The 26,563-nt window shown below is 36.2% G+C and overlaps 1 protein-coding gene, 1 long non-coding RNA gene and 1 other non-coding gene across 3 annotated transcripts; 2 read left to right on the forward strand and 1 right to left on the reverse strand.

Moving 5' to 3' along the window:
- Window positions 1-410: 410 nt before the first annotated feature.
- On the reverse strand, window positions 411-2,184 carry LOC145116109 (prefoldin subunit 6-like). Its single transcript, XM_079052464.1, has 6 exons — window positions 2,043-2,184; window positions 1,472-1,549; window positions 1,306-1,376; window positions 1,055-1,179; window positions 754-814; window positions 411-638 (listed from the first exon to the last, which is right to left on the reverse strand). Exons 2-6 carry the CDS (start codon window positions 1,539-1,541, stop codon window positions 582-584), a joined length of 384 nt encoding a protein of 127 aa, XP_078908590.1. The 5' UTR covers window positions 1,542-1,549; window positions 2,043-2,184; the 3' UTR covers window positions 411-581.
- Window positions 2,185-9,073: 6,889 nt separating this feature from the next.
- On the forward strand, window positions 9,074-11,631 carry LOC145117551 (uncharacterized). Its single transcript, XR_013712705.1, has 3 exons — window positions 9,074-9,433; window positions 9,976-10,069; window positions 11,493-11,631. It is a non-coding gene; the product is annotated as an uncharacterized LOC145117551 (long non-coding RNA).
- A 12,099-nt stretch (window positions 11,632-23,730) lies between these two features.
- Window positions 23,731-23,862, forward strand: LOC145118167 (U11 spliceosomal RNA). Its single transcript, XR_013713143.1, has one exon. It is a non-coding gene; the product is annotated as a U11 spliceosomal RNA (small nuclear RNA).
- The last annotated feature ends 2,701 nt before the right edge of the window (window positions 23,863-26,563 follow it).

Genomic DNA, 26,563 nt, shown 5'->3' on the forward strand with positions numbered 1-26,563 from the left:
CAGGGACCATTTTTGCAATTTTGTCTTCGTTTTATATCAGTTTTACCAAATGTTATTTGTTATTTTTATCAACTAGTTTATAAGTTTTTTGGTTAACATATAGTTTTTCAACAATTTGCTAGTTTTTTTTTTTTTTTTTTTTTTTTTGGCTTGTATACGCTAGGAACTAGTTTTATCAATAATCAGTTAGTTTTATCAATAATCAGTTAGTTGTACGCCAAACATAATTTAAACATTCATAAATCTTTCACATTTCACAAAAACCAATTTTCCTAGTTACCTGATTTTGGAAAATGATTAAATACAGAAAAAATACACCGTATTACCATTTTATCGACTTTTTAGTCATTAAAATGTCGTTCTAAATTGAAAATAATTCTATTAAGTTCCAAACAACAAAACTATTAAAATGATTTAGAAAATGGAAAATATAAATCATTGTAGTGAAAATCACAATTCCAAAATATAATTATGCAAAAACTCTATGAATCTCAAACTACATGCAAACATTTTCTAATTTTACATGATAACAAAAATGAAACAAATTTCAATCAAGTGCACACTTGTTGTCATAATGCAAATTAACCCTTGCCTTTTCCAGCTTGAAGAGATTGAATCCTTTGCTGTAACTTATAAATCTGTAAAAAGTAATTTTTTTTTTTTTTTTGTCAATTCTTAGATAACTATTGTCATTTATGAGCATCATCTAAATTATAAAAACTCATGATGAAGAGAGAGAAAGGCGACACTAACCGCTTCTTTCTTGCTATTTTGCTTTTCCTCCATATCCTCAAGAGTTGAATCCAGACGTTTCCTGTTGTACAAAACTAATATTAACAAACCAAAAATTAAAAAATAAACTTGGATGTATCATAATCAAAGTCCCCTCTACATCTGTTTTAACATAACATTGTTCCATAAGATCTCTATGCCCTAAACCCTAAATTAGTTATACAAACATATAGATTAAAGAAATTAGAGGTTTTGTGCACAAAAAAAAACGAATAATGAGTTGTGAAAACATGCACCCATAAATATGATAATTTAAACTTACAATTCAGCTGAAATATATTCAATTCTCTTGCGAACATTTGCATTTGCCTCAGCTAGATCTTGCTTTACAAGCACTGGTCCTATTAATTTGTACACATTTGCATCCTCATTCAACAAATCCAATTCCTGTAAACAAAAAAGAGAAGCATTAAATCACAATGATAAAATGCTAGTAAAACGGCATAGTAATATTAGAGTGAATTGCTAAAAGAAAAAACGAAACCCAAATTTGAAAACATTAAAGAGGGAAACCTTAAGGACAAGTTCATTTTCACCAAGCTGGATGGTGTACTTCTTTCTGACTTGGTGGTTCTTGGATATGTCTGTAAGATGTCAAAAATCAAAACATTAATTTATAATTCATTTCATTCAGTAATAGTAATGATGTTATGTTATGTGGATGAATCGCAGGACTTGCCCTTTTGGATTTTGCTGAGATCATTGGCTTTCCCCTCCAACTCTTTCTGTAGTTCTCGTGACGAAGCCATTACTGAGTCTATTTGGCAAAGCTTATTAAAATTAAAATAGCTTTTAACTTATTAACTTATAGCTTATTATCATATAAGCATCCTATGAATATAACAGGTTTAACATCTAGGTTACAGATTTAACATTGGCAAACTTTTATATGGTTCAGTTTGGTAATTAATCTTATTTCCTGTTCTTATGATTTAACATCTAGCATCCTACAATCATATAACAGAATTGAAAGATAAACAAATTTCACAGCTCTTATGCATCAATTGATAATAGAATTGAAGAATAAAGCAAGGAAAAAAATCGACATCAAGGGAGGGATAGAAAGCAGGAAAAAAACGACACAGTGAATGTTTCGATTTTACAACTCTTATGCATCAATTCATAAATTCAGTGAACCAACAAAGTATTCTAACACAAACCAGGGAAAAGAAAGGAAGAATAAAGCTAGGGAAAAAAAATCGACAGCAGGAAAAAACGAAGATAGCAGGAAAAATTGATCAAAAACGAACCTAGGAGTGGGGTCGACGGTCTCCAGTGATGCTGTGGGGGTGCGACGGTCTCCGGCCGGTGGCTTCACAGGGGAGGTCTCGCTTGGAGGAACTGATCGACAGATGGAGACGTCTGTTAAGGTTATTAGGTTCAAACGGTGAAATAAAGATTTTTTTTTTTTTTTTAAATGGATATCTAAGTTATAAAAATCATTTATTAAAGGAAAAACTATAAAAAAAATTACATTTTTGACCCAAATTTCAGAATTTTGTTATACTTTTGACCCAGATTTCTAATTATTTTTACAAATTTAGTCTAAAATTTACATTTTTGGCCCAGATTTTAAATTTATTACAAATTTGATCCAAAATTTACCTTTTTGACCTAAATTTCAGAATTTTGTTATAAATTCATCCCAACTTTAGTTTTTTTTACAATATTTTTTCTCAAAAAAAAAAATTCAAATATATTTTTTCTTTATAAAATCATATTTATACAAAAAAAACATATTTTCACATAAAAAGTCTTATATTTTCTATATAAAAACTTTTTTTTTTTAAAAAACTTTTCTGTATACGAAATACATATTTATAAAAATATGTATTTATTAAGTACATAAATATATACAAATCTATTTTTATAATATATATATATATATATATATATATATATATATATATATATATATATATATATATATATATATACAAACACATATTTTACAAGAAAAAATGTATACAAACATCTATTTTATTATAAATACATTTTGTAAAAACATATTTATATGCACCCAAATAAGTGTTTGTATACATTTCTTTTGTAAAAACATATTTATTTGCATCCAAATAAGTGTTTGTATACATTTCTTTTGTAAAAACATATTTATATATTTTTCATAGACACCTATTTTATAATAAATGCATTTTTATTCAAACACGTTCATATATAAAATATATAAAAACACGTATTTTATAAAAATATATTCAAACACGTTTTTATAAACAAATATATACATACATGTTTTTTTATAAAAAATATATATACAAACATGTTTTTGATAAAAAAAACATTATTTGAGAAGTAAATTATCGACAATTAATTTATCCTTTTAAATGTATACTCTCTAAATAATAATAATATAATAATTAATACCATAAAATAATAACTCATATTCAAAATTCAAAGGAATTTTGATCATTGATAAAAATATGTGTGTTTTCAAATTAAAAAACAGAATTTATTGTCATGCAACTTTTTTTTTCAATCCATACAACGTTATATTTTTGTTTTAAACCCAAAATAATATATCAAAATGGGTTAATTTCCAAGTTATAAGATACCATCTTCCAAGCAAATTAGATTTCACTGTTAGGGGTTTACCTTTTCATTAACTTCGTGTCAAAGTTCGGTGCCCAATCATACATGTTACCGAATAGAAATATATCGAAAGAAACTATTTGCACCCATCGTTTGGCGCGGGTAAAAGGCTAGTGTATGTGTGTGTATGTGTGTATATATATATATATATATATATATATATATATATATATATATATATACACACACACACATACATACACATTTACTATGAAATAGGTGTTTGTATACATTTTTTTTATAAATATTAGTTTGTATACAAATATATTTATATATAAAATAGGTGTTTGTATATATTTTTTTATAAAAATGAATTTGTATATATTTATGTACTTAATAATTACCTATTTTTTTAAAAATAAGTATTTCGTATACAAAAAAGTTTTTTTTAAAGTTTTTATATAGAAAATAAAAGATTTTTTATGTGAGAGTATGTTTTTTTTATTTTTTTGTATAAATATGATTTTTTTAAAATAAAAACATATTCGAAATTTTTTTTTGAGAAAAAAAATTGTAAAAAACTAAAGTTAGGATGAATTCATAATAAAATTTTGAAATTAAGGCCAAAAGGGTAGATTTTAACCAAATTTATAATAAAATTAAAAATCTATGCAAAAAGTGTAAATTTTGTAATAAAATTTGAAATCTGTGCCAAAAGAGTAATTTTTTAAAGTTAGACGACGTATTGACCGGGTAAAATGGTTAAATTGAATACGAGTACCGTTTTTTATGACTTAATTGAATAAAAAAAATATAAGTACTAAATCGATTATGAGACCAATATGATAAATACGTTATCAAAGTATTTCCAAAGAAAAGTATTTTTATTCATTTTAAAACATTTGGGATGTCATCGTCAATACAGAAACATAAGCATAAACAGAACTTACATTCATTATCACTAGTGATTTATATCTCCTTAATCTCTCAGTGTAATGTGACTTCATATCAACACCTGTGATATAAATAAACTGAGTGGGTCAGGTTGGGAAACCTGGTGAGTACATAGGGTTTTCAACCCACAATAATATAACTATTATGTTAAACATCAAGCAATCAACCCAATTACCCATCCCCATTATCTTCTTTACTCTTAAGGATCTACCTTAAGATTCAACTATTCCTCGTTCGTTCATTCCTAAGGAGTATCCTAAGGAATCGACACTAAGTCTTCATAGTCGCCAGGGTTTATCTCGTTTATTGACAGTATCGTTTTCGAGAGTCCACTCGTAATACCTGTCAATGGGTTTTTAGAGTACACCAGGTGAACACATCGTTCACAACACCTACAGGTTGCGAGCTTGTTAGTGTTCCACTAGACTGTCTAGAATAGTCCGTGGTTGTCATCCATACTCTGCTAGATGACGGGGCCATCGCTTGGGTCGTCGTTTGGCTCATCGTTTTGGCTCATCGTTTTGGCTCATCGCTTTGGCTCATCACTTTGGCTCATCGCTTCGCACCATATTTTATCACTCATATATCATCGCTCATCATTCATCTCATCTTTCATCGCTCATCATTTATCTCATCTTTCAGCGCTCATCATTTATCTCACCTCTAATCTACCCATGTTTTACCCAACACATTTTGTAGATATAAAAATACATATACAGTTTAGATAATTTAAAACATGTATAAAACGTTTCATCCAGCATAGACAGCAAGTATTCAGACAGTATACACACATAGCACGTATTTTATATAATGTACTTCATATTTATGTGTAAGATGAAAGTAACTATGCACTCACTTGAAAAGGTGGTGACTCGGCACTCGGACAGCGATTCGTTACTGTTAAAACAATTTCCCTTGGACAAAACCTAGTATCATTTCCACTAGAGTTTAGTCTAATGTTCAACGAGACTAATTAATAGTCTAACTATTATTACTATTATATAAGCGTTAAACAATACTCTTCACCCACTATGTACAGACAGGGGCCAGACATGAAACACTCGAGGGCAGGATCATTTTGGCATATAGCACTTCTGAAATCCAACAACCCAGGCGGCCCTTCAAACCGGATTCCCCGTACCGCAAGTGGTTAAAAAGATATTATAACGACACTTATATAACCCGTAATAATAGCTCAAATAATTATTATAAGGTCCTAATAACGTTACTATATTTAAATAAAAGCTATATTAAAAATTAGGTAGGCGTATCTTACCTACGAGGGGGTTTGGCTAGAAGCCGCGCTCTGCAGGGGCAGAACTTCCGAGCCGAAAGCTCTTCTTCTCGAAGCCGTCGAGCGCTCCGGGGCTTTCTTCTAGCGCTACGGGAGTTTTGGGAGGTTTAGAGAGAGAGTAGAGAGAGAAGGGTGGAGGTGTGAAGAAATGAGGGTGGAAGTGGTTGTATTTATAGGGTGAAGTATGGCTGAAATTAGTGTCACATGTCACCATCTAGTGGCAAGTCTTGGGGAGAAAGCAATGACCAAGATTGTGTCACGTCACCCCTTTTGCAGCAGCATTCTGCCGACTTCTAAACCCCGTAACTTTTGCATATGAGCTCCGTTTTCGACGTTTTTTTTATCCACGCGTAGGTAAAAATAAAATCTACAACTTTCATTTTGACTCCGTCGGCTAATTCTCGGCCGATCTTAAACTTAACAGTACGAGGAGATTATACTGTTAAATGTCCGCGTAAAATTCATAACTTCTACATACGGACTCCGTTTTCGTCTGTCTTTTTACCGTTGAGTTCCTATTAATGAGATTTTCAATTCTCATTTAGGTCGCGTAGGCCAAAAACCGCTCGATCTAAAATTCGAGTTTCGGGCCGTGCACTGCTATGCCAAATCTTAGAAAATTCATAACTTCCTCATACGAAGTCAGATTTGGGCGATCTTTTTTTGTATGTTCTCGGTTTAACGTATACTACAACTTTTGTTTAGATTTCTAAGGCTAAAAAGTCATTTATCAAAAATTCACTATTTAGGTCTCCCGGTGCCGTGCCGGTTTAGCCGTAAAACTTCAACGGGCCATAACTTCTTCGTTATAACTCGGATTTCGGCGTTCTTTATATGTACGGAACCCTTGTAAAATATACTACAACTTGGTTAAGATTAATCCTTCTAAATAATCTTCCATAAAAAACTCATTTTTGATGCTCATCGTCTCTAAATTGACTAACCCGGATCTGCGGGCGTTACAATTATCTCCCCCTTAGGATGATTACGTCCCGGAATCATCAACGAAACAGGGCTGTATAATGACTCTGTACGTTATCTCTTTATCCTAGGTAATAATCGTAACTTCTATGTTCCTTCGAATGAGTATCTAATTCTTGGACTTCTCGACTGCAGGCGGTGCTCGATCTTGCACTTGCTCCCTATCTCACGTTAGACTCCAAATTATGACCTTCAAGTCACAATATCGATCCTCACTGGATACGAACTTAAGATAAGTTTTTTTTATTACTATAATGGAACGATGTGTCATATTCTAATGACCTATCATCGTATGTTGCAACGCTTAGACTCGGGTCTCTTAGAGTCTTCCAGAACAGACTATACTTTCGTTCATGTTCTAATCTCATCTTAAAAGGTAGTATTTATAGCTACAAGCAACTTTTCGCGATACCTCTACTGATCGCTTTTTATTTCAATCTTACGTCTTAAGTCAGATGCTACATCGAACTTGATTCTCTGAATCACATAACATACTCAACGTAGTCAGACTCAATTTGATATGACCACTAGGGTCGGAATAACAATCATCTTCTTAGTCATTACCGAAACGATGGTAACGACATACATGAATAAAACAAAATCAATTACTAGCTCCTTGGTAACCTTGTAACTTTCCCTGATCCAAGCGTGAGTCCTGTGTTTCCGGTAGTATAGGCCTCTACTACCATTCACACCTACTCATACTCGTCCCAAGTATTATCTCGCAGTTTTCCAAGTCACCATACAAGAAAATCACATAACAGTTTAACACACCAGATAACAAAACGAAGATTTTATTATTATTTCTTGAAACTATTACATAGGTGTTCAAGTTCACCCTAGACTATGCCTCTAACAGGCTACATCATACGATACTATCCGCATGGCTACTTCATAACTGGATCTTCGGATATGGAGTCCTCATCCTTGATTCCTTGCGTTGTTATCTGCTTCGTCGAGGATCATGTGAAATGCCCTTGGCTTTGGCGGTGCATCTGGCCTTGCTGCTTCGTTTTTCTTTGTGCAGTCTCTAGAAATATGCCCTTCTTTGTTACATCTGAAACATACCTTCTTGTTGAATGTGCACTCGTTGGCATAATGGCCACACTTTCCACACTTGAAACATATCATATCTTCGCCACATTCTCCTAAGTGTTTCTTCTCGCACTTATCACACCATCTTGCTTCGCCTCTTCCTCCTCCTCCAAACTTCGAGAATTTACTCTCGTTGTTGGGCCTTGAATATCCTTCAAACTTCCTCTTTTCTCCTGCCTTATCTTTTCCTAGACCCCTTTCTCTTATCTGGGTCTCTATATTCTTAGCTGCTCTAACGGCTGTTTTCAAAGTAGTTGCCATTTTGACCGTTGGGCCAAAGTCTGCGGGCAGTCCGTTAGCGAACCTATCTATCTTGGAGAGTTCAGTAGGCACCAAGTAGGGAAATAGCTTCATCTTCTCAGTGAATGCGGTGGCATACTCATCAACACTCATCTTCCCTTTCTTCAGGTTCTGAAACTCGTTGTTTAGGTCTATCAGATCTATCTCTGAGCAGTAATGCATTTTTAACTGCTCCGTGAATGCTTCCCAAGACATTCGTATGGCTTCTCCTCGTGGCATTGTATCTGCCAGCAACTGTGACAACCCGGAATTTAGGGCTATTATTATAATCGCCAATCTATCCGTGAATCTCTTGTTTACCCGAATTACTGTGTTTAATGTATCTTAATAAATTAAATAAATTCATTTTAACTATTATATGATACCTGATGATATCATGCTTTCAAATGTAAACCGTATTAAATCGCTTAAACGACAACACTAATTAATGCGTTTGAAAAATTGAAATTTTGCACTAACCAATTTTGAGCAAAGAAAACATTAAAATATTATAGTACATGTTCCCCTGTTTCCGAAAATATAAAGAACGTCCAAAACGGAGTTCGTATGCAAAAGATACAACAATTTTAAGAAAACAGACAGTAAAACACTGGTTTTCTTTAATCGCGTAAAACCGAATCAATCCGTTGAGGCACTTACGCTTTGCCGACGGGATTTCCGAGAGCGTTTTTGGATTAAGGTTATAGTCTATTATTTAATTTCACACTCGAAATAATTTATACGAAAATATTTACAAAAGTCGCGTAAACGGACACCACGAGCTGTTTAAACGCAAAACTTTAAATTCAATTTCCCGGAGTTCCGTAACTCCAAAAATTAATCCATTTGATGTTCCGGAATCCTTGAATTAAACTCTATCTAACGACATGTTCGAAAAAAATTCTCGACAATTGGATCCCGATACGTTCGATTAGGTGTGTTTTTGAGCAATTAGTGAATGAACATACAACCCAATGTGGGGCCCACTAGGCTTGTAGGAACCAAAATGTCCAGCTCATTCTCACCCCTTACCCACGTATTCTTCCTTCATCCTATACTCTATCATCTTGCTTACACTCTTTCTAAATGATACAAAACATGGGTTGTGATTTGAAAGAAGGTATGAATCATAAGAGGAGTGTATATGTGTGTTCATGGCTATAAAAGGGAGCCTTGGATCCTCATCTTCCTCAAAAAACTTCCAGCTATCTTCTCTTCCTCTAAAACGTCCCTATCTCTCTCTAAAACCACCTTCCATCTCTTTCCCGGTTTACCACCAAGAACACCCAAAAACCACCATTAACTGCTGTAAACTCGAAGAAACTCTTCTCCAACCTTCCTCCACCTCCCCCAGCCTTTGAATTCACCGGAAAAAGAAAGGAAAACCGGCAGCAGGATGCTGCCGGCTACCTGTTATCACCACCGAGCACCTCCACTGCCATTGCAGTGAACCACCGGTCACCACCTGTGTTGTGCTGCTATTCTTCATCCGTAAGTCATCCCTCCTCCCATCTCCTTGCTTGATTCTTACATCCTCATGCATTACCGATAGTTACAGGATCATCTACGCATTTTTTTTTCTTGCGATCGTAAATGAAGAACACAGGAGGTATACCCTCCTGTGTACGTAAATGTGCAAGTTACTGTACAAGCTTCATTTTTTTTAAACGCTTTTAGTCCCTTCCCATAGTTAGAATAATTAAAACAAACCTTTAAATTATGGAGTTTTTACAAAGCAGCCCCCCATCAAACTCTCATTTAAATTAATTACTTACCACCCTCTCTTGGATTTTCTTTACAAATCAAGTCCAAAACCTTCTAAATTTCATAAAATTGTTCAAAAACCACCCCTATATGGAAAAACCATTACAAAATAAATCCAAAATCAAACTTAGAATTTAAATAATTTATTTCGACTCATTTTTGGAAATTATTAATTTATTTTTGTTTAATTAAATTAATAAATGGGTCTTATATTTTAGATAAAATACCAAATAACTTTCCAAATATTAATTTATATTGAAATTTTCTAGGAAACTAAATTATCTCGGAATACCGCGTTCACGACAATACATCCCGATCTTCTCGCATCCATTCTCGAATACAAATCGTCAATCGCACTTTGAGGTGAGTGTTACGGCCCCACTTTTACATATTTTCGGGGGGGGGGGGGGGGGGGGGGGGGGGGGAATACATGTAGTACTTGTATATCTAGTATACATCTATTTTCTAAAGACTTTGTTTAAACAAACAACACCACCGTTTTTATGCAATATAAATCACACAAAAATATCATTTATTACACTACTACTTACGGTATGGGGAATCTGGTTTGAAGGGCCGCATGGGTTGCTGGATTTCAGAAGTGCTATAATGCCAAAATGGTCCTGCCCCCGGTGTTTCATGTCTGGCCCTCGTCTGTACATGATAGTACGTGTAATGAGTAATATTTATCATATGAAATACACAAAAAAATATCATTGTTTTGTGTAAATACTTTACCAGTTTTAGAAATAATTGTTTAAACGCTTACATGTTAAGTAAACAAAATCGTTTTAAACCTCAATAGCTACATATGTTATGTTGTTAAAGATAATACAACTAATAAAAATAACATATACGTTCCAACTAAAATTGTGCTATGACTGTATAGCCAGTTATCAACTTGGTAGTTTCATTATACCTCATACATACACAAAAATATATAAGTTTATATATTTTTACGAGTTATAGAGCTCGTATCTTAGGCTCATTTATGTGCTTGTACTCAAAGTTTTGTCAACTGTTTAAACAAGTATCGTACACTTTATGTTTACGCTTATCAAATATACTTGTCAATTACCTGTTTATCCGTATCTGGTTGTTAAGTTCAACCTTGGCAGATAACTTTATCTGTATATCCGTATGTCTGTTTATGACATAAATATATAGGTTTATACATTTATACAAGTTATAGAACTTGTATCTTAGGCTCATACATGTGCTTGTGTACACTATACTAAGTTTTGTCAACTGTTTAAACAAGTATCTTACACTTTACGTGTATGCTTATCAAATATACTTGTTGTTTATCCGTATCTGCGGTTGTTAAGTTCAACCTTGACAGATAACTGTATCCGTATATCCGTATGTTTGTTTATCCGTATCTGCGGTTGTTAAGTACAACCTTGGCAGAAAACTTTATTCGTTACCCGTACAACCATGTATTTGGTTGCTTTCAAACACAGTTTTAAGTATGGAATTACTTATGGAACATAACATTTTGGCTTCAAAGATTCATTACAAACACAGTTTTAAGTATGTAATTACTTATGGAACATAACGTTTTGGCTTTCAAAGATTCATTACAAACACAGTTTTATGTATGGGTTTACTTATACAAACTATACATTTTAGCTTTTAAAGACTCATTGAAAACACTGTTTTAACTGTTGTTATACATACAAAGATAATACTTTTTAGACTTATTAAAAGTATTACTACGTTAACAGAAAACTTGTGACACTCACCAACCTTTGTGTTGACTTTCAAACTTACATGTATTTTTCAGGGATCATCAGACAGGCGTTCAGACAGAAGATTAGCCGTGGATTGCAGAAGACCTAGCTAGCTTGTTTTGTTATCTGCTTACCTATTTAAGGAAACTACTGTACTATTACTATCTGTAAGAACCCTGTATTCAAACATAATGATGGAATAGAAATACAATTTTGTTTATCGTTGTACTTGTGCTATATATTCAGTTTATCTGTGATCTATAAACTTAGTCCCGCTCCCGGCGTGTTCCGCCTTGGCCGGGGGTGTGACAGCAACTTCCACCAACTTAACACTCCGGTCTGTAGTTGTCTGACTGCAAAGACGGTCTTTTGCTTATCGCTGCAGTCGCAGGTCTCAAATACCATCTCCATCTCGGAGATCCAGTCCATAATCTCCACTGGTTTTGGGCTTCCAGAGAGACTCGGTGGTTTTGCACCCAAGAAATTCTTATACATCCGCCCATCCTTGTCATTTCCCTTCTCCGGGCCATTCCTCATTTCCCCTTGGGTTCCAACTTGACTCACAGTGCGACTATAATTTCCTTCCTCTGATTGTTCAACGATCAACTCAGGTTGCACAATGGGCACCGTAGGTTCATCCCTATTTTCGTGCAACATCTGCCTCATTTCTTCTTTTTGCTCAGCCAGCATAGCCCGAATCATGGCTTGTACTCCAGCCATTGTGATTGGCTCAGGAGTGGCTACTACAACATGTATTTGCTCAATCACTGGTGGTTGAGGCGGTTGATTTCTATTTCCATTCGCGTTTCCACTTCGGGTTCTTGCCATTTCGTTCTATACACCAAATCAGATGTTCGGTGCGAAACGACGAGAATTAAGATAGGAAAGATTTTATTTACGATCGATGTTTAAATCTCCCTATTACTCCGAAAAGTTACATGCCAGTTCTAATACCGTAAATAAACGTTTAGAAGTCTGAACACGTAAAGTTTCCGGATCCGGTCGGCAACAGACCATAGATCCGATCATATAATGCACATCATAAATCATTTAGCACATAAAAGCATGTTAGGCATTTTCCTAAATAAGCTAGTGCTTTTGTCTATTAAGGTGTATTACCTAAATTTATTAGACACACTCCTCACGATCATCACTTAGCATTCTAAGTTTAAGTCTAGAAATAAATCCATATTCCTAGTTCGCTTAAACTAATGCTCTAATACCAACTGTGACATCCCCATTATCACGGCCAGAAAAGACCAATTTTGTTTATGCTTTATAAAAATCAGAGTATCTCTTTTAATAAAAATGTTGCGGAATTTGTTCCCAGTAAAATATGATAAATACGTTATCAAAGCATTTCCAAAGAAAAGTATTTTTATTCATTTTAAAACATTTGGGATGTCATCGTCAATACAGAAACATAAGCATAAACAGAACTTACATTCATTATCACTAGTGATTTATATCTCCTTAATCTCTCAGTGTAATGTGACTTCATATCAACACCTGTGATATAAATAAACTGAGTGGGTCAGGTTGGGAAACCTGGTGAGTACATAGGGTTTTCAACCCACAATAATATAATTATTATGTTAAACATCAAGCAATCAACCCAATTACCCATCCCCATTATCTTTTTTACTCTTAAGGATCTACCCTAAGATTCAGCTATTCCTCGTTCGTTCATTCCTAAGGAGTATCCTAAGGAATCGGCACTAAGTCTGCATAGTCGCTAGGGTTTATCTCGTTTATTGACAGTATCGTTTTCGAGAGTCCACTCGTAATACCTGTCAATGGTTTTTTAGAGTACACCAGGTGAACACATCGTTCACAACACCTACAGGTTGCGAGCCTGCTAGTGTTCCACTAGACTGTGTAGAATAGTCCATGGTTGTCATCCATACTCTACTAGATGACGGGGCCATCGCTTGGGTCATCGCTTGGCTCATCATTTTGGCTCATCGCTTTGGCTCATCGCTTCACACCATATTTTATCACTCATATATCATCGCTCATCATTCATCTCATCTTTCATCGCTCATCATTTATCTCATCTTTTAGCACTCATCATTTATCTCACCTCTAATCTACCCATGTTTTACCCAACACATTTTGTAGATATAAAAATACATATACAGTTTAGATAATTTAAAACATGTATAAAACGTTTCATCCAGCATAGACAGCAAGTATTCAGACAGTATACACACATAGCACGTATTTTATATAAAATACTTCATATTTATGTGTAAGATGAAAGTAACTATGCACTCACTTAAAAAGGTGGTGACTCGGCACTCGGACAGCGATTCGTTACTGTTAAAACAATTTCCCTTGGACAAAACCTAGTATCATTTCCACTAGAGTTTAGTCTAATGTTCAACGAGACTAATTAATAGTCTAACTATTATTACTATTATATAAGCGTTAAACAATACTCTTCACCCACTATGTACAGACAGGGGCCAGACATGAAACACCCGAGGGCAGGATCATTTTGGCATATAGCACTTCTGAAATCCAACAACCCAGGCGGCCCTTCAAACCGGATTCCCCGTACCGCAAGTGGTTAAAAAGATATTATAACGACACTTATATAACCCGTAATAATAGCTCAAATAATTATTATAAGGTCCTAATAACGTTACTATATTTAAATAAAAGCTATATTAAAAATTAGGTAGGCGTATCTTACCTACGAGGGGGTTTGGCTAGAAGCCGCGCTCTGCAGGGGCAGAACTTCCGAGCCGAAAGCTCTTCTTCTCGAAGCCGTCGAGCGCTCCGGGGCTTTCTTCTAGCGCTAGGGGAGTTTTGGGAGGTTTAGAGAGAGAGTAGAGAGAGAAGGGTGGAGGTGTGAAGAAATGAGGGTGGAAGGGTTTGTATTTATAGGGTGAAATATGGCTGAAATTAGTGCCACATGTCACCATCTAGTGGCAAGCCTTAGGGAGAAAGCAATGACCAAGATTGTGTCACGTCACCCCTTTTGCAGCAGCATTCTGCCGACTTCTAAACCCCGTAACTTTTGCATATGAGCTCCGTTTTCGACGTTCTTTATATCCACGCGTAGGTAAAAATAAAATCTACAACTTTCATTTTGACTCCGTCGGCTAATTCTCGGCCGATCTTAAACTTAACAGTACGAGGAGATTATATTGTTAAATGTCCGCGTAAAATTCATAACTTCTACATACGGACTCCGTTTTCGTCTGTCTTTTTACCGTTGTGTTCCTATTAATGAGATCTTAAATTCTCATTTAGGTCTCTTAGGCCAAAAACCGCTCGATCTAAAATTCGAGTTTCGGGCCGTGCACTGCTATGCCAAATCTTAGAAAATTCATAACTTCCTCATACGAAGTCAGATTTGGGCGATCTATTTTTGTATGTTCTCGGTTTACGTATGCTACAACTTTTGTTTAGATTTCTAAGGCTAAAAAGTGCTTTATCAAAAATTCACTATTTACGTCTCCCCGTGTCGTGCCGGTTTTGCCGTAAAACTTCGACGGGCCATAACTTCTTCGTTATAACTCGGATTCCGGCGTTCTTTATATGTACGGAACCCTTGTAACATATACTACAACTTGGTTAAGATTAATACTTCTAAATAATCTTCCATCAAAAACTCATTTTTGATGTTCATCGTCTCTAAATTGACTAGCCCGGATCTGCGGGCGTTACAGCCACCTCGCTAAAAAGGATCGGCTGCATTCATGATTTGATGGGCCTAGACAGATAATGGGGTTAATGGGCTAAATATCGAAAAATATTAACTTATATTTATTTATATATTACATAGCTACAATTTATAATAATTTTTTAGAGTAAATTATTGAAATGGTGTATATGGTTTGAGCAAAATTGCACGTTTATTCACAATCGTTTTTTTTCACTCGGACTATCTCTATGATTTGATTTTGTTACGCTTTCAGTCTCTTCTGGATTTGAAAAGACTAATTGCCCTTACCTATATTTGTTTTAAGTTTTTTATTTATTTATGTATTGTTCCTAATTAAAAAAAAAGTTTAAATAAAGTGGCCCCACCCTATGTGTAACATCCGTTTTCCATAACGGATCAGTTAAAGACTTAAAGGGGTCAAGGATAATGTTTTTAGGGAAAACCTTATGCCATGGCGTTGTGTATGGAAGACCACGACATTGCATGACATTTATGGATCACGTGTTTTGGTAAACAACACGACGTGGAAAGAGGGAGGCCACAGCGTGGTAGATGTTGCAGCCCAAGCCCACAATTTTTAAGGTTTATTCCATATTTAAAGACATTAACTCCAACATTAGGGCATCATCTTCAACATCCATTCTCCCATTTCGAACCCTAGCCTCTCCTCATGTCCTTTGAGCTCTTTAATGGTGTTTTGGTCACTTGAAGGTTGAAGGAAGGCTTTGTTAAGCCAATAATCAGCTAGCAAACTCATCTCCATTCCTTGGTGCATTTTTTGGACTTTTGTAAGTCTCAAAGTTCTCACATTTATGGTTCATCTTTTGTAGATACAGGTTTTAAGCTCATTTCCTTCATGATATGTTGATATGAATGGTTAGTTTTGATAAAGTTGGCAACTTTATCACTCCTTGAGGAGATCTACAAGAAAGGTTCCAGCGTCGATTTTTTGTTACTAAAGGTGTGATTCTAATCCTTGCAATTTTCGATTTTAGTAGATCGAATGTTGGTTCATAAAGAATGTTGCTATAATAGTGAAAATGTCATAGTATGTTCTAGGTTGCATGCACCCATAAGAGTTTGTGTAAAATCTGTTGTGCTTTTTTTTGTAACCTAAAAAACCCATCAAACATATCCTCTATTTTTGCTTTTCTGGCATTTGTTTCCGAGTTTAGTCTAAAATATGATGTGAGGCCCCTCATACCTCCCACCCCACATCTCCTCTAACCCTTTATTTTCTTCGGCAAGACATTGCCCTTCCCAACTGCTCGATCTTATTCAGCAAGACCCCATCCCCCTCCCTCTCACACATCTACCACCATCACTGACTAAGGAACCAGTTTTTCAGAATTTTTGGGGGCTATCAACAAATTACCAAATTCGGTCGGTTGTTTGTGTAAGAAGATTTCGATTTAATCTGGAGTTTGAGTAGCTGTACTAGTTAAAAGTAAGGTTGTAAAAATGCTCAACGTTAGGTAGTCGGTGGACTGGGTTAATGGATTAATCGGCTAGGTGGGAATTAATCGGGGACCCTAAATTGCTAATTCATTGAATTTTAAAAAATTAAATATCACTAATATCATAACAAAGTTTGTAAAAGCCATTAATATCATAACAAAATATGTTAATATGATTAATACAACACTAATCATTTATCAAATAGTTTCTATTGAGATATACCTTCTTTAAAGTGTTTAAATTTCATCGTTTTCTACTGCTTCACTCATTGTGTATGCATGGATTAATCTACACGCGCCTTCTAGTTGGTCGAGTAGCACCTAAGGACTAATCGGAGATTAATCGGGACTTAGTTGAGATTTTTACAACACTGGTTAAAAGTAAAGGTAGAGTAAAATTATTTAACCTTCTCATTCCATTCAGATTTATATTTATACAATAATTGGTTACAAATCAATATTATTTACAAAAACATATTAGGAAATAAGCTATACACCACATCACTAGAATAACTTCTAATTAAAGCTGAGACAAGCCTAAACTTCCATAATTTTTACAAACAATGTTTATTTTATTTTATCTAATTTACAATATTTTTTTTATATAAGGTTAAAAATTTAGCCTCGACAATTTGATCCATAATGTATGCTATTTTATATACAAGACCCAATGTATTCTATGCATTGAGCATGTCAAATAGATATCGCGAAGATCTAGATAAAGCTTGCATGAGTACTACCAAGACCATCCTCAAGTACTTAAGAAGAACCAAGGTCTGTGTTCTTAGTAAACAGTGGTACTAAGGGATATCTATAAGTAAAAATGTTACATAGATGCCAACTAATTGATCATGACAACTTCAAGTCTTAGCAACGGTTCTTATTTTACATGAATGTCAAAATTGTCTAATGAAAAGTTTAGTGTGAGGCATCGTCTCTAATTCAATGACCAAAATTAAGTGCATCGAAAAAAAATAGATGCAACTAAAGAAGGATTTTTGGATCATAAAATTTCTTGCATGACTTGTCGTAGTTTCAAGTGCATCAAACCTGATTTAAATCTACCGTGATAATATTGTTGCCCTTGCTCTTGCAAAAAGGACAGTTGGTTACATTATACGTTTACACACATACTCAAAAAGTATCATTTCATTTGAGAGTTTGTCGAAAGATGATATTAGCAATTAATAAATTAAACACAATGGACAACGTTGAGGATTTGTTGACTAAGCCTCTCTCACAAGCAGGCGATCCATGAGTATTGTGTAAGAGTTATGGAGTTAAGTTCCTCTAAAAATGAAACTAGTATTGTGAATTACTATAATATGTATTGACTAGGTTAAAACTCACGGTTGAAGAAAAAACACTATTGCTATTATATTTTTAAGAAACATAAAATAAAAGTAATTTTTGGACGTGTTAGCCGGAAAAAGAAAAAGAAAATGAAAGTAAGATGTTGTATTATACAATTAAATTAAAGTACCTTGTGATTTCTTGTTGTTTCATAGCATTTTATTTGTCGAGTACAATTAAGATTGTGTCCAAACCCATATTGACAATGTTATGAATGTATCACACAAATATTTTTAGAACAATAAAAATATTATAAAAAAAATAAAAGCCAACGAGGAGCTAGCTAAAATACAGATTACAAAAATATATAACAAACATCTAAATTAAAGCAACCCATGATGAGAATAAAAATAAAAAAAGTAATAGCCTTGTCGAACCCTACAAGCCAAACAAATTGACGTGGACATGTAGAAGGTAGGAGCACTCAATATCTCACACTTGTGAGGGAACACCATGATACCCTGATGTCGATCACCACTGGTCACAAAGCATACCAGAACCAATGAATTTCTCAAAAGACAGAAAACCCAACAATAACATTGTACTTATGGAGGAAGATTCAAAATAACATCGTACTTTAGATAACCCACTAAAAGAACTTCTGAATTGTAGAAGTAAGTAAAGTACGTATGTTAATTTATAATATCAATGATGTAATATAGTAGCCTATGTAGTAGCATTTTTGTGTAAGAATACTTTCATGTTTTGGCCCCTGATATAACGCTGCAGTCTGCAGAAATATTTTATTCACTGTTATATCTATGTAGCATTTCTGTGTAAGAATTTCTGTATAAGAATACCAAAACATGGTAGATGAAATCCATATAAAGAAAATTGCTAATAGTTGTACTATTATATCTTCATTAGTCTCTATGATATCCAAAATGGAAACATATAATTCTGCACCGTTATCCGATCCTGATAGTCCTGTTGGTTTTAGGCTCTCTTTGAAAAAATCATGTTGCCAACTTGCCATGGAAATGTATTATGTTAACTAAGAACTCATATTCATTCTAGTAATTGAATATTTGTTTATAATATAGTACAATTATAATTAAGAATTCGGGGAATGTTGCAATATTACAAATACAAAAAATATGTGTCATGATAGCATTACCAGTCAAAGAAGATAAGAAGGGACAAGATGGATGTGCTGTTGTAAACAATTATAAAAGAAGAATCACAAAACCCCACTATAACTTATGGATCTATATGGGTGAAATTATAAGAAAATCCAATGAAGTGCATAACCAAGGAAATATAGAAAAGCTAGTCTGATGACACAAAGCCTTGCCACAACATGTTATTATTTAGTATTTACGTATGTCACCAAAATCGTACCCATTTTTTATTTCAAAATAATACATATACTTATAAAGAACCCACACAAAATATAGAGAATTACCTAGAAAGCAATTATAGTTTTTCAATGCTGCAAGTTCAAATCGATCATAGTATCCTAAATAAGAAGCTAATTATGGAAACCTTTTTCATCACAAAATTTTAAGCAGATTAAAATCTTAAATTAAAACACTAAATATGGATAAAGATGCATGTATAAGATTTTTTTTTGCACATGGCACATCCAGGAAGAACTTGGAGATATAATTCAAATTTGCATAAAAATATTTGATGACCTCTGTGTTAATTTGTCCAGCGTATAATTCTGAAAAGTTGCAATGAATAAATGGAAGTGAATATGCAAGAAATAAAGAAGAATCAGAAAGTACAAAATATCAATCACCTTAAAAACAAAGGCAATCGTTAACCATCTTATCTTGTAAGATCTTAATTATGTATAACCGTGATGCACACTATAAGCAACTGCAGTAATGATGTCAATCTCATGTAAAGGAAACCCTAGGCTAGCAGGCATCATGTAATCATACAATTCTATCATGCAATTCCTGAAGATCCCTAGCCTAGCACTAGCATGTTGTTCTAACATATCACAATATCAAATAACCGTATGGTATTTTGAGGCCTACTTACTGGCTCCGGCTGATCGTACACCATGCATCCTCCTTTACTTATTTTGAAAATCCTTTTTTAAAAATCGTTTTTGAAAACCTTTTCCTTGATTTGAGACTGGATTCACACGAGTGTTCCTCCAACTCACTCAAACCAAGGCTCTGATACCAACTTGTAACACCCATAAAAATCAGACCAAATTTAAACTTTTTAAAACATTTAGAAACCAACAGTTATTACCAACTTGTTTTCAAAACAGTTCTATATCAGCATCCCAGAAACATAGTCATAAAATGTGAGGAGCTGTACTATCACGCCTTTGCCTTCCTGCGATCATCTGATGTACCTGAAACAATAAACTGAAACTGTAAGCTCGAGGCTTAGTGAGTTCCCATAAAATACCGATACACTGTAGATAACACATATACAAATAACAACATGTACTGGGTCCACAAATTTACAGACTAGATTACCCCTGGGCCCACAGTGTGAGTCTGGATTGCCTTCCAGGCCCACAGCTCACATCTGGTTTGCCACCGAGCCCACAGTACGAGTCTCCCTCAGCTCGTATCTAGAATGCTCCACAGACTGGATTACCCCTGGCCCCACAGTGTGAGTCTGGATTGCCTTCCGGGCCCACAACTCATATCTAGATTTCCATCGAGCCCACAGTACGAGTCTCCCTCAGCTCGTATCTGGAATGCCCCCGAGCCCACAGTACGAGTCCCCTTCACCTCGTATCTGGAATGCTCCCGAGCCCACAGTACGTGTCTGGCATGCCCCACCTGGCCCTCAGCTCGTATATGGAATGCTCCCGGGTTTGTTGGTTACCGCACGGAGCAATATCACCTCAACCCATCCCACATAATATGTCAACATATAACACAACTAATGCGCATACAGATAATCACATAACAACACAGGTAGTCCTATAGATCTACCTAACTGGCATAGCAACTAGCATGCAACCCTAAATCATACTCAACATACTACCAACTGCTAGGATATCATATCCAATGGGCCTGCCTTGGTGCCTTAGACCCCTTAAGTGAGGATAACTCACTTGGCACAGCTGAAGTCCCGTGGATGAAACTCCAGCTGCTGGTTGACAAATTCCCAAACTGCCAACATCAAACAAAACCCAATTAATAATTGGGTTCCAAGCCCAAGGTCCAACTCACACTACAAAAGCCCAATAGTCAAGTAATGGGCCAAAGCCCAACACATGGCCCAATTTTCCAAATTGGGCCTAACCCTTCACATGGGCCTTACCTTTAGGCCCAACCATCTATCCTGGTCCAACACTTGGCATTCTAGTGGCCCCATCTCTCATAATAGTAATGGCCCAGTTATGGCCCATATATGGCCCAATTTTCCAAGTTGGGCCCAAGTCCTCACATGGGCCTTATCCTAAAGCCCATCTAATTATTTTGGTCCATTAACTTGTTCTTGGATAGCCCATCAATAGTCCAATCGCCAAATCCCAATAGGAAGGCCCAACTGAAGGCCCATGTGAAATTTGGGTTGCACATAAAATGTCAATTACGATTAAGTGTTTCTCACTTAACCCATTAAGGACTTAATCCATTAAGTCCATTACTCTACTAAATAAATCATTTGGTGTGAGTGGGTGTAATTCACAATTCCATTCCAATGGCCCAAATGTGGGTCCCGATAAGTCCAAGGCCCATAAATCCAATGTTAGGGTTTTCTAAACCCTAACTAGGGTTTCCACCCACTCATAGCCCAATAGGCCCAAGACTAAATCTTTAAGCCCATTAGGGTTTCAATAGGTCAATTAGGGTTCATTATGCCCATTAGTCACATGTTTGGGCTTTTAGGTCCAATAGGGCTTCATTGGGCCCATTAGGGTTTCATGAGGCCCATTCTGTCCAAGCATCCCAAAAGCAATCCAACACAAACTAAGCACACCGCCATCCGACACGGCGTCCGGTGGCGGCAGGAGGCGGCAGCCACCACCTCACGGTGGTGGTTTTGAGTTTCTTTCCTTTATTTTATTTTTTTGTTACAATTTACAATGCTAAAGTCTCAAATAAACACACACACATGGCGGCACATGGTGGCAGCCACCACCTTACGGTGGTGGCAGTGGCAGTTCTCGGTTTTCCAACCACACAAAACACACATTCACACACTTCAGGTTGCATTATACAGTGGTGGCTCACGGCGGCGACAGCAGCACAAAACAGCAGTAGCAGCGGTGGTTACAATGATAGCCACCACCTCGCGGTGGTGGCGGCGTTTCCTCTCGATCCCTAACCCAGCAGCACTTCAACCCACACAATTTCACGCCGGACTTGCGTCCAAACACAGCCACCTTCGCGGTGGTGCATGACAACCGGAGAAAATGATGAAGTAGCCCCATCCCCGGACGGCAGCGACGGCAGCACTGGGACAAGAAGGCGGCACTCACGGGGCTGAGACGTACCACCGGTGAAGCGACGACGAATAGAATGTAGTGGAGGGGAGAAGACCGCTTGCGGCGATGCAACAACTAACTCGTCAGTGGTCTTTAATGGAGTGAAAACAGCGGCGGTTCTCCTCTTAGACTTCAGCGATGGAGACAACAGTTGTCGAGCTTGACGATGCAAACGACGGCTGATGGCGGTCGTTCGGTGGTTTCCGATCTCCACGGTGGTGGTGGTGCGGCGCCGAAAGTGAAGAAGGAGGTGGCGGCCGTTGGGAGACATAAGGGGGTGACGACTGGAGGGTTTAGCTAGGGTTAGGGTTTGTATGGGCTATATACTCGTGCCCTAGGAAACTTAATGCCATAATGGCAGAAATGGTCCCTCCCCATGACATTTTCTTTCAGAATAAGGTCAATATTTACCATTTAAACCCTCAACATCAAAATCCATTACAATTTAGGTACAACATTTACCTAACAACCCTCCACTTTGAGAATCTTTGCAAAACTAATCCATGATTTACATTTTTAACCCCCAATTCTCATCTATGACATATTCAACCCTTCCCTTCTCTTTTCCTTTCAAATTAAATCCATATTTACCCAAATAGCCCCTCCTCTACGAAATATTTTCAATATAAGTCCACGAACTACAAAACGAACCCAATTGATTCCCCTTTAGCCATATGTTCAAATATTCTTCCCACTATGAATCCTGAAGGCACTATTTAGACCTCCAAAACCAATTATAATGTCAGTTACACACTTTTCCACTAATCACAAATCAGAATAAAATAATACTTAAAACACATTTTCTGATTTTAGGGTTTCTCTTGGAAACGGGGTGTTACATGTAACAAGGGTTTATTTAGAAGAGAAATAAAGAACAAGGGTAGAAATGCGATACTAGTAGTAGTAAGTACTTGTATACACTAACATCAAGTATATCCATTGTTATTATATGCTATAAAATCAATCAAACAACTCCCTAAACCATGGAAAAGAAGCACGATTATCATTCAGGTTATACATCCACCAAAAAAGCCTATTAAAAGTACCTTTCAATCACAGTTTTTATTCAAGAATTTGTGTATCCAAATCGGGAATTGAGAACAAATCTTTCACCCTACAAAGAAAAGGGAAACCAAAATAGAATTAATTATGGAGTAGGTTGTATTCATACATGTCAAAACCTAAAATAAACCCAAATAATAACAAAAGGAATCATCATAGAATGAAGTAAATGAAAAGAGAAGACATACGTTTTAGGAGAGAGGTCATTGATGTTGGAAAGTCTTGTGCTTATTGTTTACAGTTTTGAGGTGATTATCCCACATCGAATGGGAGATGAAAGTTTGGTAGCGGAGGAAGAGTATATGAAGGGGGAAAGGTGGAATTTTAAAAACTAAAAGGGTCGGTTGGCTAAATATGCCACTCTTACCTATTAAATGGTGAGTGTCGTATGGATATCAAGACATATGGTCGACATAATTTGTGGAAATGCATAGGGTTGGCTCCTTTCTTGTGACATCCCATATTTCACGGCCAGAAAAGACCGATTTAATTTATGTTTTTAAAATAATTTCAGAGTAATCATTTGATTAAAAGTGTTGTGGAATTTGTTCCCAGATAAACATGATAACTATGTTATCAAATCATTTCCGAAGAAATGTATTTTATTCACTTAAACCATTGGGATGTCATTGTCAATACAAAAACATAAGCATAAACAAAACTTACATTCATTTACACTAGTGATCTACTTCTCTTTTAATCTCTCAGTGTAAAGCAACTTCGTATCGATACCTGTGATACAATTAAACTGAGTGGGTCAGGCTTGGGAGCCTGGTGAGCATATAAGGTTTTCAACCCACAATAAATAATAAACTTATTAAGTTCTCAGTCAATAATAAATTTATTAATTTCATCAACCAAAAATAACCCTAATTACCCATTCCCATTATCCTCACTTTACGTCCCTAAAACAACTATCACAAGGGACCTAGCCTAAGGATTATCACTAGGGGTGACAACATTGCTTTGGGGGTTCCTCAGCAAGTTATGTCAAATAAAACAAACATCGGGGTGACAACATTGCTTTCCCTCAGCAAGTTATGTCAAACAAGACATCCTAACATAAAACAACCTATAAAGTGACAACATTGTTTCCCTCTGCAATTTATGTCAAATAAGACATGAAGTCACATCGTTACCATGTGCTAAGCGCATAGCTCTTATTTATCGACAGTATTTCCCACGGAAGTTCCCCCCCCCGCAATACATGTCAGTGGATTTTCCATATGCTAAGTCCATAGCTCTTATTCATCGACGGTATTTCCCACGGGTGTTCCCCCCGCAATACATGTCAATGGGTTTTCCATACAGCTGATGAACATACTAAGGGGTTTCCCCAGCCACACATGCACTAAAGGCAATCATGAGGGGAATAGAGTACAGCGAATGAACACTCAAGTTCATTAACACCTACAGGTTGTGGGTCTGCTAATGTTTCCCACTGGACTGTCTAGAACAGTCTATGGTTGTCATCCCTACTCTGCTGAATGACGGGGGTCAACGTTTGGGTAAGGGCATTTTTCATATTGCACCACTCACGCCAACGTTTGGGTAAAAGCTTTTCCCATATTTCACCACTCACTCTCAACTCATGATCTATATCACTGATCATCTCATCTATCCAACTCACCTTTCATCACACACCCACTATTTAACTCATGATCTATATCACTAACTCATGAAGCTAGTCTGATCACTTCATAAAAGAACAAAGACTCTAAAGCTCTTCCAAATAAAAGTATAGGGAAAATACTGATAAAGTACTCCCGTACGCTCCCGTACCCCGACACGTAATAGTGTCAAAAGGAAGAACTAATGGATGAATACATAGTTCAAAAACACCTAATGAACATATATTTCAAGAACACTTTATGAACATATAGTTCAAACATACGTACCGATTACAAGTCTACTAACGTTCCACTGGACTATCTAAAATAGTCTGTGGCTGTTGTCTATACTCTGCTAGATGACTAGATCATCTTAAACATCGATACCTCTCATCACTTTTATTTCATCACACATCATCTAATTCATCTACCCATGTTTTACCCAACATATTTGTAGAAAAAAATATATATACAATTTAAAACTTGTATAAAACATCTATTCAACAGTCACCTTAATTAAATAATCAATAGAATTACACATAGCATGTATTTTAAAGAAAATACTTCATATATATGTGTAAGGTGAAAGTAACCACACACTCACCTGATTTAATGAAAATCAGGCAGCAATTCGTTTCCTAAAACGATCGTTTCTAATAAAACCGAGAGTTTTATTGAGAAACCGGGCTCTGCGAGGGTCGGGCTTCGAAACCGAAAAGATAAATTTTTCGGGCTTCTCGGGCACTTCGTGGCGTATTCCGGGCTTTGGAATAAGTACCGGGGCTTCGGGGGAAGTCGGGATAGTAAAAATATGGAAAAAGGGGTCAAAAATGGAAAATCCCATTTTTACCTAGGAGGGTTCGCAAGGCTCCTATTTATAGGAGTGCGATCCGAAGGTCGGCTAAGGAGGTGGGGTCCGCAGGCGAGGGTGCGTAGGTGCTCGCACATGGGCTGCGCGTGCGAGGGCCTCGCTGGAGGCTTCTGATTGGACCGCTTCAGACAGCTTCCTCGGTTCGGACACGTTGCTGATGACACACCGAGATCGGACACGGGGCAGCCTCCTATTGGACCGAACCTCGGACTCGCGAAGAGCATGACACGCCTCGCCAGGTGGCTTCGGTGACTCAGCAGGTTCCGGAAACGCGTCGAATTGCGAAGCGAGGACACGTGGCCGAAGTCCACGTGTGCGAAAATTCCCGGTTTTGGCATTATTCCTCGATTTTCACGCCAAAACTTCTAAAATCCATAACTTTCGCATACGAGCTCCGTTTTTTACGTTCTTTATATGCACGCGTAGGTAAAATTACGCTCTACAACTTTCGTTTAGACTTCGTCGGATAATATTGACTTTAATTTTTATATTATTATTTTTAACAGACCGGGACAGGAAATCCGTTAAAAATTCATAACTTCTTCATCCGACGTCCGTTTTCGTCTGTCTTTTTAGCAATACTACTATTCACGAGACCTTCGATTCTCGTTTAGGTCGTGTTGGCTAAAAATCACTCGATCTAAAATTCGAGTTTTTAGCTGTCTACTGCTAAGCTGAAACTTC

Source organism: Lactuca virosa, chromosome 5, assembly GCF_052849685.1.
Source record: "Lactuca virosa cultivar CGN04683 chromosome 5, Lactuca_virosa_CGN04683_v6, whole genome shotgun sequence".
Taxonomy (NCBI): Eukaryota; Viridiplantae; Streptophyta; class Magnoliopsida; order Asterales; family Asteraceae; genus Lactuca; species Lactuca virosa.